At 41.5% G+C, this 15961-nt stretch overlaps 1 protein-coding gene across 3 annotated transcripts in view; it reads left to right on the plus strand.

Moving 5' to 3' along the window:
- Nucleotides 1-15246: 15246 nt before the first annotated feature.
- The window catches only part of cntnap2a (contactin associated protein 2a), a 350220-nt gene continuing 349505 nt past the window's right edge, over nucleotides 15247-15961 (plus strand). For all 3 annotated transcript variants that reach the window (XM_075452129.1, XM_075452131.1, XM_075452130.1), the window contains exon 1: nucleotides 15247-15761. In XM_075452129.1, coding sequence (XP_075308244.1) covers nucleotides 15659-15761 — 103 coding nt within the window. In that variant the 5' untranslated portion in view covers nucleotides 15247-15658. The remainder of the gene's footprint in view (nucleotides 15762-15961) is intronic.

Here is a 15961-nt window from a genome sequence, read left to right on the forward strand (position 1 = left end):
GACACCTTCAGTCAAAAGCTAATCTGCATGACAATGAGGAATTATTCTGTAGACATTTCCTCCCACTTGACTGGGAACAAAATATTCCTAAAAGCCCAAAACACATTTCTTTTCTTTTTCTGTCATGCAGTGAGCATGTTGGTTTGTTGTTCCTCTCACTTTTGCTGCACAAAGAAACACAACAAATGTCAGGGGAGGACAGGGACAACTAAGGGAACTTGTTCATCTCGTCAACATACAGCTTAAAGTTACAGGGATTTGTACAATATGCGTAGTGATTTGTATCGTGATGTCATGATATTTGTGAAGAGAGAAGAGCAAGGAGATTTTCACAGAAGTGCAGATGTTGATTTTTCTACTTCTTGTGCTATTTGGAGAATATGCTAATAATCCCTGCAACAATTGACACAGAAGGTCGTTAATTTACATAAGTCAATTCCACTGTGCTACTTTTGGGAGAGAAATATAGCAAATGAGGGAAGGCTCATGCAATACACAGAATTCACAATTGAGAATGACAGGAACAGGCTGGTTCAACCATTTCTTTTATTCCTAAATTTCAGATACACTATATTAGTTACCCGAGACAGACTGTAGGTCAGTGGTGGGGGAGCATCAGGAGTGATCAAATCATCAGTAGGATAAATCATGGATAAAAGAAAAATGCTCACTAGTGAGCTCTGCAGGATTAAATGGCTGGAAGTCCATAGATAGCAGGATCCCTTTACAACATCCAGTATAAACCAAAGGACAACCAAAAACACCATGATAACAAAACGGATGTCTCTAAGAAAAACTGAAGCCAGACTGAATGTAAAATAGTTTGGAACAGGCTTGGAAGGACTTTTGGGTCAAACGACATAACATTTAACAAAAATTGCAGGCAGTTTCAGGCAGTTCAGATTCTGGAGGTCACTACTTAATCAGCTACCATATTCAAGGTCTTATCAGTTTGAGTGCTTCCACTACCTTCTAAGTCATGTGTTAAAATATAGACGGATTTGTCGGCTTTGAACGCAACAAGAAATTTGAAGTCATTTAGGTTTTATCACAGAGCATTTACTGCTTTGTCCCGAACCTAACAGACTGTTTTTATTCCGTTAACAAACGGCTCTGGAAACTTTAGAAAGTCCATTAGCTTTTACAGGGTGCACAGTACAAGTTGTTGGACACAGGTGTAACCAATCACGTTAATTATGGCTCCATTTAGGTGTGGCACTTAGGTTACTGGTACTGTAGGTGTGTGCTGACCCGATGGACTTGCGACCTGTCCAGGTTGTGCCCTGAGATGGATTAACTATACTATATATTTGCTTTTATGCTAGAATATGTGTGCAATTATGTTTACAATTTATCAAAGTTTTAAACCCAATCTGCCAAATAGCTTTGAAGTAGCCGAATGAATAAATAGGCAGCAGGTCTGTGGGCTGTCTGTGGTAGTAGCACGACGATGACGTCAGTATACCCACTTTACGACATAAAATTCAAAATTACAGTAACCCAGATTTTTTTAAGTAAGCGACGCACCTCCACGTTATCAGTGCTAGTGTACAGTAATTAATAAATTATAAAAAGCATAGTTTGTGCCTGTATAACGTTGCCCATAGGAAACCGTTTCATGGCCGAATATCTCAAGAGAGCAGCCAGACGCCTCTCGAATATCTTCGGAACAGCTCCAAATTACCAACAACAAGCAGGGGTGAGTAGAACATCATGTTATAATGTGAAATCAAGGGCCCAATGTCAAAAAAACGGTCTTGTCCTTTAAGGTCTTAGGAAATTACTACTTTGTTTAATGACATCTCATCACGTTGTTACATGGAGGCTATCTTGTACATATTGTATTAGTTTAATAAGACATAAAGTATATATAGTTTGTGATTAAGAAACTAAAGAAAATGAAAAAAAAAATCAAAAATATTATATATTTATATTTCCAAAAATATATATCTTCACAATTCAGGATGGATACAACTGGATCCAAATAATCAGCATTGCTTTAAAAGTTGAAACCGGAAAAAAATTAAGAATAGTCCAGTGTTTCCAGTGCTATTGAAGTTAATGAAGAACGCACTGAAGTTTCTTTTTTTTAGCATTTAGGGAACTTATTTTTATTGTGGCTGCTGCTTAGATACTTCTGGGGTCATTTAATTCAGTTAGGAACCTTTTTTTAGACCTGGCATTTCATTGCAGGTGGAAGCAGCTAGTTGAATGCAGAGGTTAATAAGTGCATTCTGCATGCTCAGATACAACAAAATGCAATAAATGTATCCTATAAGGCTTTGTAACTCAGTAGGAAAATAATCCAAAGAGCTTTACAAGTTGAAGAGGTCAAATATCTGAGACAATCCAAACTAATGTCAATCTGACTGACCGGTTTTCTAATGATGGAGATCAGACTGAAAGCACAGAGGCCACAATATGAAGGTGTCTACAATGAGGGTTGAGAAGAGCATCTCTGGGCCTTATGATTCTCATTAGTGATTGACTGTGATGCATTCCTGCAGCAATCAAATCTGAGACAGGACACTCAAATGTAAACATTTCAATCTTATCTTTCAAGTTTAATGCACAGAAGCACAGTGCTTAAAAAACAAAATATGTGGATCTGTCCAAATGATTGTGGTCTCTCAACTTGTTCTTGCACTGTATTTCTATGATCACTGTTATTTAGAACGAATTATTTATAATGTATCAGAAATGATGCAAGTACTCAGTGGATTTGCGTTGCACTATTTATGTATTTTTTATTACATGTAGGTCAAGAGACAATCTACTGCTCTTTCTGTGCATGCCAACCTGCTGTAAATGTACTCTATTAATGTAATATATTTACATAAACACACTCATGTTGATACACAATTACAAATGTTCAAACCTGTTCTTGTTAATTAGTGGTTCAGTTGTCAGAGGATGGAGAAACTTTGCTCAGTCTTAACGTTAATGCTGTCTCCTTGTTTTGATCCACTATTAATGATCTTTCTTAATTGAGCTATTTTCTCTTCCATTTCCACTGTTCCTATATTGCCTTCACTAATCCTCTCGCCTTTTGCAGGTGGAAACTAATTGGCCTTATTCAATCTCTCCTTTTAGTGTTTCTTAATTTGTTCAGACTCCATTACCTAAAGCACACTAGTACTTTTAAAAGCACATAGCCTTTGCCTTTGAGTGTGATCTATAAACACATCAGTGACTGGTCAGATTACAGCAAACATATAGTCTGATTTTAAAATTACTGCTAGAAGTTTATTGTCTGTTTTTTTTATTATTTGTTCTATTAGTTGCAAAAAGAAAAAAAAATCAGTAATATGGCTTCATGAAATGTATGATATTGTTGTGTAGTTTCCTGAATTATACCAGTAAGTTCAAAATTAGCACAGATATATGTATTGACATAAATTTCTGTACGTGCAGGTCAAGGATCTGTCAGGAGTCGACACTCAAAACTGCTGCAATACAGTCAGCAATTATCTAATCAACAACTGTCTACAGGCCTTTATCAGGAAGGCAGTCCCAACATCCTGCTGACTGAATAGCTGATCTAGTGAGGTAAGCAAATGACTCACTGGAACCCATGTAAGAACATCAGAAATTCTTTTTCATGAAGGCAGTTGTTGGTTGTATTTTGAAACCTATTAAATCACACTATAACTTTTCTGAACCGGCGGTGGTAGGAATCTTATTTGTAATAATGTTTTCAGTTTTAGATAAATTCGTTCCCTGTGATACATTTGTGTGCAATTAATCTAGCCTCTTGCCTTCTGGCAACAGGGAGAGGCTTTCAGCCTGAATTGGATTAAAGCAGGTATAGAAAATGGATGGATGAAATAAACTAAGTGGGAATTTACTGATTATGAAGCAACATAAGATACAGTAGAAATGCTACTTGTTTTAACCCCATGCCACAAACACCACATATTGTCGAGTGGTATTAGATTTAAAAAGAGAAATCGTAACCATTGAAATGAACCACTACTTTAAAAATAGTGCTATACTCCTGCTCTGAAGTCCTTTAGCTGATGCATGGGCTATTTCACTTTTTTTATGTGAGTCTTTGCTGACCTAAAGAAGGGCAGTTTTTTCCCCCGAAGTGCCGTGAAGCAAGCATGGCACCTGACTTGACAGCATGGCACTCATATGATTCAAACATTGTAAGACTTTGTGTTTAGAGGTTATTATTCTGATATGCACCAGTGATTCTCACCAAGGCCAAATATTTCTCCCTTACACTTCGGACAAATAGAGCTTCATGTCAGACAGAGATGGATTTGTCGTAAGTGATCGGAGAATGTTGTGCTAGAGCTAAAGTACATTCCCGACATTAACTTTCCATGACTTTTTATTGAAGCTATAATGGTTCCGTCCTTAACCTGAAACAGCTAAAACATTCGGTTTCTACACCAAATAAAACAGGTGGTTTTATCCTCCTCTTTGATTGTTTGTCACAATAACTCAGTAATAGGAGTTCATGATTAAATTCTGGAGGAGGGATTCTTGTGTTCATTACTTTTCTTTTCCCACTGCACTCAATAGACCACTCTTAAATTTCTCCCTGGGGTACCAATTTAGTCACATTGTTCTCCTACTTAATGTTTATATTTCGCCAAAACAAATTCCCTCTTCAGCTTATACCATTTACTATTGTATGTGCAATAATATCCACTCCTGATTGTTTTTAATGCAGCCCTGTGCTTTTACTTTATTGTACAGTATCTTGTAATTAATCCTCGTATTATGTTAAGGGTCAATTTGACCCATTTCAGTTTTTGTCTTTACCAAAGTACTGGTTATCCTTTCTTTTTCTTTATGAAATTGTGTGACTTTTCCTCATCTAAGGTCATGAACTGGTGTGTAAAACCTGGACACTTTGTTGTGCAGTGGAATGTCTGTGCAGAGTTTGTATAGAAAGATGATGTTGCAGGCCATTTTGACCCAGACATTTTAATGTTGTTAAGTAGCTGTTTAGATCCAAAATAAACATGTCTCTTTGATGTACTTTAGTTTGATTGCCCAATATATTTGTATTTTGATTATCTCAGAGAGGTAAAATCTTTATCACAGATTTTAGAGACAGAGTGTAGGAGCCATTTGAATAGTTTATGTTTATCATTTATTGTCTTTAAATATTATTATTTACAAATTCCATTTTTTTACATTCAGAACTTCATTTGTTTCTCTACATCTAATATAATTCCTGTTTTGAGTATGTATGAGTGAGTGAGTGTGAATAAATGAGTACGCCCTCTACAGGCAAAGGGGGAAATATGCCGACAGGTATATAGGTGTGCCATCCGGATGCCAATAGGAGGGTTCGGTGATGCGCACACCATCAAAGACCGTGGCAAAGAGAGGAAGAATGAATGGACATTGGAATCCAGAACAGAAACCTACAAAGACACTTGAACCCTTGAAGTGTGTAATTTATATTGTTTCTGTTAATAAACCACAATCAACTTTATTTTCGACTCCTCGACTGTTTAACACGAGTCAGTGATCATCACACCGAACCCCAGGAATTGTCAAACAAACAAAGGTCAATGGGACACCAAAATAACACCAAGGTTTGGACAATACAATAGTCTTTGATGAACGCAAGAAGAACTGCTTCGTGGAACACTGAACATTCTTTGGATTTATGTGGAAAGGAACTCGCTGGACTTGAAGAACAAAGGAAAAAGCGGAGAACAAACATTTTAAAAGCAAAGCCCCTTCGAAGGTATGGAAACTTTGAGTTAATTGAACTGTCGGACTTTAAAGAAGACATATTGAACTTTTGAATACCCTTTTACGGACAAACTTTTGAGTTTTGAATTAAGTAGTATGCCTATATTTTTGTTTTAAGCTCCGCTTTTGGTTTGACTTGACGGCTCGAGAAGAAAACGCCATTATACCTTTCTGAAACTTTTTGAAAAGGATTTTTGAGTTTGATGGACACGTTTTGTTGAAAAGTAGCGACCCATTTTTGATTTATTATTTTTGCCTTAACGAAAAAGTAATTGTTTGCAATCGAAATGGCGGATTTGGAGCTAGAGGAAGAAAATTTGGAAATGAAGTATACGTCAGCAAAGATGCGCTTGTCTCGCCAAGGCAAAATGTCTCACCTGACGAGACGAATGGGAATAGTTGATACTTTGATGGCTGACAGAGACGGTTTAGATGAAGTAAAAGAAAATATGATCAAGTTTAATCAGCAGCTGGTAGAATTCAAAGAATTGCATGTCTCATTCCAACACACTTTAAGCGCAAAGGACAAAACCGACGACACAAAGGCCTGGTACAATCCGCGAATAGAGGAAATTAATCTGTTTATGGAAAACGTGTCTAAATGGATCTATGCTGTGGAAAGCAATGTAACCAGCTCAGAGACTGTGTTGCCTTTAGAACTGCAAACAGGTGCCGTCTTAGGCGCCGTTTACACATACCCGGGTATTTTGAAAAACGCATATTTTCTAACCTTCGTTTTCAAAAAAAAACCCGTGCACACAGCCCCGTTTTTTAAAAAAACCCCGTCTACATTGATCCGGAGAAATACGCTATCAGGAGCTGTTAAATTACGCCAAGCCTGACGGTGGCAATGTTAGAACAATGAAAATTCCACACAAGCCAATCAGAAGCCTAATAGAGAACCGCTGACAGGCAACTTTCTTCACAACATCAACAGAAGCGCGCATGTGAGTACTTTCACCCTGGATGTGCGGGCGTAGCAGTTCTGCTAGGGAAAGGAGTGAAAATCGTGACATCCTGAAATTTTCCCTCCATTCCTCCGGAACAACAAAGCCATTTTCAAAATTTTCCCACCATAAAGCAGTCCGTCCGGGTCTAATCCAGAATCGCCGTCGCTGGCGGTGGTATGGCCGGGCTCTGTCTGCCAACAGAAGCTCCGCAATTGTTGCCCTCCGCGCCGTAATGCGCCTTTGTTGTTCAATACTTTGTAGGAATGTAATTTTCAAAATCACACAAGCGAGTATAGCTCTCAACAAAATAAATGCTGCTAGTACCTCCATGCTTGCCAGATAAACAATGAATGGCGTTATCCTGCCACTATGGTGGATAGGGGTGGGGCTCTGTACTATGACGACAACTCCGCATTCCATTCTGAAAACTCCGTTTTCGTCTTTCAACCAGTTTACACACAAACGCTAAACGGAGTTTTTAAAAAATCTCCACTTTTGCCGGAGTTTTTTTTTAGCTTCGTTTTCGGAGGAAAAAACTCCGTTTGTGTGTAAACGAAAGGCACAAACGAAGGGAAAGGTCTTCGTTTTTCAAAATACCCGGGTATGTGTAAACGGCACCTTAGATGACGAAGACAGAAGTTCTGCAGCTTCAATGCGCAGTCGAACTTCTGCACGCAGCCAGTCCTCCACAAAGTCGGCGCGCGTAGTTGCTGAAGCTGAACAGGTTGCATTACTTCAAAAGGCCAAAGCCTTAGAAAAAAGACACAGCATTGAAAATGAAGAAGCACAATTACAAGTGCAAATGCAGCTGCGAAAAGATGAATTAAGGAAAAAGAAAGAAAAACTTGACATGGAAGCAGAATTAAATGCAAACTCAGCCAAATTGCAATATCTTAAAGATGCTGAAGTAAAACCATTTGGTGACAGTGCAGGAGATGCAATGAATGAATACCTTGAACAAAGTACAGTGAGACTCAAGGAAAATGTAACTGTCCAGTTCCCATTTACCCCTGCAGCAGCTAGAACAGCAAGTAGAATCCCATCTGCAACCGCCAGAACACCAGCTGCACCTATAGCCATTGGTGGTGGTAGGCTATATGGGCCAGCACCCCGAACCCCATTCCCTCAAACGCCGCTAGTGCGACCAGGAGGAAACCAGGGCACTGATGCCATCACCAGAGTTATGGAAATGCAAAACTGGCTAACCAGTCTGCTCATAAAGCAGCAAACATTGACTACTCTACCCAAAGGCAACATTGAGAACTTTAATGGTGACATATTACAGTACAAGTCATTCATTCACTGGTTTGATCACATCATTGAGGTCAAAACTGACAATAACCATGACAGGCTGCTGTACCTCATTCAGTACACTAGGGGGAAAGCACAAGAGCTAGTCAAAAGTTGCCAGCTGATTGATGATGCCAGCAGAGCCTACAGGAAGGCCAGAAAGCTGTTAGACCAGCACTTTGGGAATGAGTACAGGATCTCATGCGCCTATATTGAAAAGGCACTCTCATGGCCCGCAGTTAAAACAGAAGATGTGAAAGCTCTGCAGGACTTTGCATTGTTCTTGAGGAGTTGCTGTAATGCCATGGAAAATGTGGAATACATGGAGGAGCTGGATACCATCTCAAACATGAAAAGCATTTTGCTAAAGTTACCCTATAGATGGAGAGAAAGGTGGCGTGTGGAAGCATGCAAAATTCAAGAACAGAATATCCGAGTCAGAATGAAGGACTTGGTCAACTTCATTGAAAAACAAGCCACCATTATTTCTGACCCAGTGTTTGGTGACATCCAAGATTCTAGCACTAAAATGAAACCCAAAATGCCAGTGAAACCACCTGCCAAAGGAAGCTTTGCTACAAAGGTGGATGTGACGTCAACTGCAGTACCATCAACCGCCACATGTCTGTTCTGCACTGGTGAGCATAACCTGGAGACATGCACACAGTTTGACACAAAGCCACACAGGGACAAAATCACATTCCTCAAGCAGAGTGGAATTTGTTTTGGATGCCTGACCAAAGCTGGTCATATTAGCAAAGACTGTGCAAAGCGCCTTACCTGCTCAATTTGCAACAAGCGACACCCCAGTGCATTACACATCAAATCCGCAGTGTCAACATCAGAACAGACATTTGCCAGTACCATCAAGTCTTCATCTGATGTGGGTGAGCATATTGGGGCCGGTAGCACACACAAAACATCGAACTGTGCCATGTCAATTGTACCAGTGCAGGTCAAGTGCAACAAAGATAGCAGAGTCATCAACACCTATGCCTTCTTAGATCCTGGCAGCTCTGCAACATTTTGCACAGACAATCTAATGCACAAATTGAACATCCCTGGAAAAAGGACCAATATACTGCTAAAAACAATGAACCAAGAAAAACCTGTTGATACTTACCTGGTAAAAGGACTGGAGGTCAGTGCGTTAAAGGAGAACAACTTCATTGCACTCCCAGAAACATACACCCAGTCCTCCATGCCTGTGGATACAACAAACATACCTAAAACTGAGGAACTAAGAAAATGGACTTACCTGAACGAAGTGCATATTCCAACAGTGAATGCCGAAGTGGAGCTATTGATTGGAAACAATGCTCCTAAGGCTCTAGAACCATGGAACGTAATCAACAGCCGTGGAAAAGGACCTTATGCAGTGAAAACCCTACTGGGGTGGGTTATCAACGGTCCCCTAGAAGCCACGCCCACTGCAGATGCTGGTGAGTGTCATGCTGTGAGTGTAAACAGAATATCTGTTGAGAAATTGGAGAACTTACTTGTACAGCAGTACAATCATGATTTTAATGAAACAGTGGATGACAAAGAAATGTCAATGGAAGACAGAAAGTTTGTGAAAATTGCTGAACAGTCAGTCAAGCTGCAAAATGGTCATTACAGCATAGACTTACCTTTTCGAAGTGACTGTCCAGTGATGCCGAACAACTACCAGGTTGCAGAACAACGGCTAATGAGCCTCAAAAGGAAATTCAAAAGAAATGAACAATTCAGACTTGATTACACAGAGTTCATGGAAAATGTGATAAGCAATGGACATGCAGAAGTGGTACCACAAGCTGGAAGTCAACGAGCTGATGGAAGGCTCTGGTATGTCCCACATCACGGTGTTTTCCATCCAAAGAAAGGCACCATCAGAGTGGTGTTTGACTGTGGCGCCACATACCATGGAACATCTCTCAATGCTGCACTCCTCCAAGGCCCAGATCTGACAAGCACTCTCATTGGTGTGCTCACAAGATTCAGACAACATCCAGTAGCCTTGATGGCTGACATTAAGTCAATGTTTCACCAAGTCAGAGTGTCAAGAGGTGATGTTGACTTTCTTCGCTTCCTCTGGTGGCCTAAAGGTGACGTATCTCTGCCCCCTGTTGAGTACCGCATGACTGTGCATATCTTTGGAGCAGTGTCCTCTCCAAGCTGTGCAAACTTTGCACTAAGACAGACAGCTAAAGACAATAGAGGCACTTGTAGTCCAGATGTGGTGAGCACAATTGAATCAATTTTTTATGTTGATGACTGTTTGAAGTCTCTTGAAACAGAAGAACAAGCAGTGGAGCTGATGAGAGAACTTACCTGTGTCTGCCACAAGGGAGGATTTCACCTTACCAAGTGGGTGAGTAACAGCCGCACTGTACTTGCACATGTACCCAAAGAAGATAGAGCCACTGAAATGAAAGAGCTGGATTTGGACGGAGACAAATTGCCCACAGAAAGAGCATTAGGCTTGCTGTGGTGTGTGGAAAGTGACACATTCAAGTTTAATATCTCCATCCCTGACAAAGCACCCACAAGGAGAAACATACTGTCAATGGTCAGTTATATATATGACCCTCTGGGTTTCCTGTCTCCTCTAACTCTGCCTGCCAAGTTGCTCCTGCAGGAGCTTTGCAGACTGAAGTGCAGCTGGGACCATCCAATACCCCAGGCGTGTGTGGAGAGATGGAGAAGATGGGTGGCTGGTCTGGATGAGCTGAAAGACTTCAGAGTGGCACGCTATGTGAAGCCAAGTGAAGCTGGAACGTCTGTGGAGGTTGAACTCCATCACTTCTCAGACGCAAGTGAGCAAGGCTATGGTACAGTCAGTTACCTGCGCCTACATTCAGAGACCCACACTGTGAACATCGCCTTCATGCTCGGCAAGGCCAGGGTGGCGCCACTGAAGCAGATGACCATACCTCGCATGGAGCTGGTGGCAGCAGTCGTAGCAGTGAGAGTGGACATGATGCTCAGAAGAGAATTGGAGATGGAGCTGAACAGCTCAACATTCTGGACGGACAGCCAGTCAGTGCTGAAATACATAGCAAACCAACACACAAGATTTCGAACATTTGTAGCCAATAGAATTGCTGTTATAAGAGAGAATACAGACATCTCGCAATGGAGATACATTGGAACTAAACTGAACCCGGCTGATGTTGCAAGCAGAAGAGTGAAGGCAACCACCTTTGTGAAATGCAGAGAGTGGCTGAATGGACCAGAATTCCTTTGGACATCAGAGGGTGAGTGGCCGCAGAACCCATTACAGTCATTGTCACTTTCAGAAGATGACCTTGAGGTGAAGAGTTCAGCCACATGCAATGCTGCAATCCAGAAGTGTGGTAGTCCCACATGGCAGTTACTACATCACTACTCAAGCTGGAGCAAGCTGAAGAGAGCTGTGGTGTGGTATCTGAAGCTGAAGGATTACCTCACATTGAAATTGAAAAGAAAACAGCAGTCACAGCAGGTTGTGATCCCAAAGACACGGAGCCAAAGCAAGACCCTGGATGACGAGATGAAGACACTGGGTGGACGTTGCATTTCCATAGATGACCTGCAGAGGGCAGAGAAGGCCATTGTGGTATTCTGCCAACATCAGAGGTATCCAGAGGAACTTGCAAGATTGAACACATCTGCTGCTGACACTGGACTGAGCCGAAAGAGCACCATCTACAAACTGGACCCTGTGCTGGAGGATGGAGTTTTGAGGGTAGGAGGAAGACTGAAGAGGGCAGCAATGCCTGAAGAGGCCAAGCGGCCAATGATACTCCCCAAAGACCTTCATATCTCCACACTCATTCTCCGACACATCCATGAGCAACTTGGACATGCTGGAAGAAACCACGTGCTCTCTCAGCTCAGAAAAAGATATTGGATCGTGAATGCCAACTCAGCTGCCCGCAGAGTCCTGTCAAAATGTGTAGTGTGCAGGCGTGTGAGAGGGAAAAGAGGTGAGCAAAAAATGGCTGACCTGCCAAAAGAAAGACTCACAGCTGATCTTCCACCATTCAGCAACGTTGGTGTTGACTACTTTGGACCCTTTGAAACTAGAAGAGGAAGAAGTCTCATTAAGCGCTATGGTGTCATATTCACCTGCATGTCAAGCAGAGCTGTGCATCTGGAGATGGCACACGCATTAGACACAGATTCATGCATTAATGCTCCCAGACGTTTCATCAGCAGGAGAGGTCAGGTGACACACATACGCTCTGACAATGGAACCAATCTGGTTGGAGCCAAGAAGGAGCTGCAAAACGCCATCACAAGCTGGAACTCTGAAAAGATCCACAATGCAATGCTCCAGAAAGGCATCCAGTGGTCCTTTAACCCACCTGCAGCCTCACACCATGGCGGAGTATGGGAGAGACTGATCCGGATGGTGAGACAAGTCATTCTTTCTACTGTACAAGAACAAACACTGGACGATGAAAGTTTACATACACTGCTCTGTGAAGTGGAAGCAATTCTAAACAGTCGCCCCATCACAACAGTATCTGACGACAAATGTGAACTGGAAGCCCTAACACCTAATCACATTCTGCTCCTCAAATGCCATCCTTCCTTTCCTCCTGGGCTGTTCAAACAGTCTGACATGTACATCCGACGTCGCTGGAAGCAAGTCCAATACCTTGCCAACCTGTTCTGGAGTAGATGGACAAAAGAATACTTACCTTTGCTACAGGAAAGGCAGAAGTGGACAAGAGTGAGAAGAGGATTCGCAATAGGAGACATTGTGATGGTGGTGGACAGCACAGCCCCCCGTGGATCCGGGGTTCTGGGAAGAATTGAAGATGTTCTACCAGACTCCAAAGGGCTTGTGAGAACAGTGAAGATCAGAACGAAGACTGGTGTATATGACAGACCAGTGACAAAACTCTGTCTGCTATTGGAATGTGCAGAAAGTTGAGTATAATTAATTATGATTTTGATAGATGTCTTGTTAATGTTTACACTGAAAAATAATAATGCATTGAAGCATTTTTAGGCTCCTTTTAAGTATTTACGTTCGATAATTGTTGCCCATGCACACAATTAGGGGCCGGTGTGTAGGAGCCATTTGAATAGTTTATGTTTATCATTTATTGTCTTTAAATATTATTATTTACAAATTCCATTTTTTTACATTCAGAACTTCATTTGTTTCTCTACATCTAATATAATTCCTGTTTTGAGTATGTATGAGTGAGTGAGTGTGAATGAATGAGTACGCCCTCTACAGGCAAAGGGGGAAATATGCCGACAGGTATATAGGTGTGCCATCCGGATGCCAATAGGAGGGTTCGGTGATGCGCACACCATCAAAGACCGTGGCAAAGAGAGGAAGAATGAATGGACATTGGAATCCAGAACATTAGAAACCTACAAAGACACTTGAACCCTTGAAGTGTGTAATTTATATTATTTCTGTTAATAAACCACAATCAACTTTATTTTCGACTCCTCGACTGTTTAACACGAGTCAGTGATCATCACACCGAACCCCAGGAATTGTCAAACAAACAAAGGTAAATGGGACACCAAAATAACACCAAGGTTTGGACAATACACAGAGGATCTTTCAGAGAGGAGGCACACTTGTATACTGGCAGTGGAGGGGAGTTTATTGCCTTTTGTTGGTTAGAACACTAGCTGACCAGTGAGAGTATAACCCAATAGTTATTTCTGCCAAAAAACTAATGTGAACCTGAAATTTGGCAAATCTAGCGCTTTCCTCTTTCCCTTCATCAATCTTTGTATTACCACTTTAAATTCCCTTACTGCCTACATGCTGACATTTTTTACAAACATATGGTCCCGTGTGACATTATTTTGCAGGGGCACTGCTGCTGCATTTGAGGTTCAGTGCTGCCCAAGATGGTTGTAATGGTTTAAAGAATTTTTAAACAAGCCGGTCTGCTTTTTCCCATTTTACAAGAAATGGTATGTGTTGCAGCCTGACCAGCCATGTGGGACTACACGTCAGCCAAAAATGTAGCTTTCTGCATAGTTTTAAGTCTGTTTGTACATTAGCAGATTTATTATTGTCTTTAACAGTAAAGATGTTGCCATTGTGGTCCTTGCTTAACATTGTTTGAGGGTTGGCCAATACCCAGCACACTTCACTTGCATCTTTTCAATTTCATGCTGATATTTGAATTGTATTCCAATTTAATTTGCACACTAATAAACACAGAACAATACAAATCCCCAATGAAACATGTTCCTGCTTCTGTTTGTATTATTGCAGTTTTAATTCAGTGTTTGTGACCCATAGATTAGCATGCGTGTTGATAAGCGTGCTGTTTGTCATCATCACTCCCTATGGGATATTACTACTGTTGGAGCTGTATGAATATTTTTCACCAGTTTCTTCATTTATAGAAACGATTTTTGCAGAGATAACAATCACACATGATGCTCTTGTCAGATGATATTGCCTCAGATTTGATACTCACAAGTGAAAACAGCCAGATTTGGATGGCAGTTTACATTAAGTGAAGGGTTGTTTTTTTTTTGTTTGTTTTTGCTTTTTCACTTGTAGCTTAAAGTTATTTCTTAAATTTCTCCCTTATTCATATCTCAAAACAGCTCCACCACAAATGAGCTGTCATTACTACAGTGGAAGATAACAAACTGATGTATTGTTTACAGTAGTGGTTCCCAGCCTCTTTTGATTGATGTACCTCCACAGCCTCATCAGATAAGCTGTAGTAATAAAACATAAACAGTGTTTTCTTTAGATCCAGTTGAGTTTTCAGTGTTAAATAATTTAGGTTATGTTTAAAGTTAAATTTCACTACTCCGTCCAGTCTCAAAGCCATTATGTTAAACTACCCTAATTTTCACAGAATTAATAAAAAGTATTATTGTTGTTTCTGTTTTCTCTGCACGTTCTCATCTGCAACAAACAGTTGTGTGTACACACAGCTTCCTGTGTATTGGAAATTAACATTTGAAGTACTAACAATATGCATATTTTGTTTCAATAAATTTTATTGAGTTGCTATGTTAGTTTATCGTTGGACCATTCACTGTAGTTGGCCAATCTGCCATCATTTCTAAAGTTTCGGTAAGCAGATGATTCCAACAGAAATTTCGGGAAATTTCCAAAACCTTTTGATATTCAGTCATTAGTAGAGACAGTTGTGTGATGGTGAAAGCAGAGTAGAGTGAAGCAACATAAAGACATAGTGTCTGAAGAGAAGTGAAAGTATACTGCCGCCTCCACATAGAAAGGAGGGGGGCAGTGTCTGGCTATAAGAAACGGAGAGACGCTCTGCGAGAGATACAGACAGACTGGGATAAGTTCAGCACCGCGGACAGCGCATTGGAGTGCTGGACAAGAAAAACCAGTTCAGTCGTTTGGGGAAGCGCACTGTCATGCCTCCTTGAACTACAGAAGCCTATACTGCAGATGCACACAGTCGCTCTCGCCCTTTGCAGGTGGAAACTCGGATTTGTTTTTGTTGTGAGTCGCTAAGTAAGGAGGCGAGATAGCAGAAGGGATAATTGCTTCCCGTCTTCAAGCCAGCCCGTTTTGACGGTGCGATCCTTACATCATCGAGAGGCAGAGAGAGTGAGAGAGACAGAGAGGGAGGGAGAGTGAGAGTGCTTGCACCAGGCTCCTCTGTCAGTCCTGAACTGCGAAGCGAGGCTCGCGGACCTCACTGGCATTACCGCCGCGCAGCTCCGTGTCCCCAGAACCAGCCGTGAAGATGCACCGGCACCGTCCCGCCCGGAGGTTGACGTTGTTATCGCTCATCGTTTTGTGGATTTTCTGCTATTTCCACAGTGTGCACGGAGCTCTGCAAACAACCCGTAAGTTGTTGTTTTAAATGTTTGGACGTGTTCTCGAGCGTTGATTGGGTTAGACATGGTGGGTGGGCAGCGGACCGGGTCTCTCTCTGGAGCGGACCCGTGCATCCTGTTTACTGGCTAGAGTAGCCTAGTGCAGCCAAGTTACCGGGAAAAGACTGTGCATGGGAGCGGGGTTACCCTCCGAGTTTAGACCTGCACGT

This window comes from Odontesthes bonariensis, chromosome 20 (genome assembly GCF_027942865.1).
Source record: "Odontesthes bonariensis isolate fOdoBon6 chromosome 20, fOdoBon6.hap1, whole genome shotgun sequence".
Taxonomy (NCBI): domain Eukaryota; kingdom Metazoa; phylum Chordata; class Actinopteri; order Atheriniformes; family Atherinopsidae; genus Odontesthes; species Odontesthes bonariensis.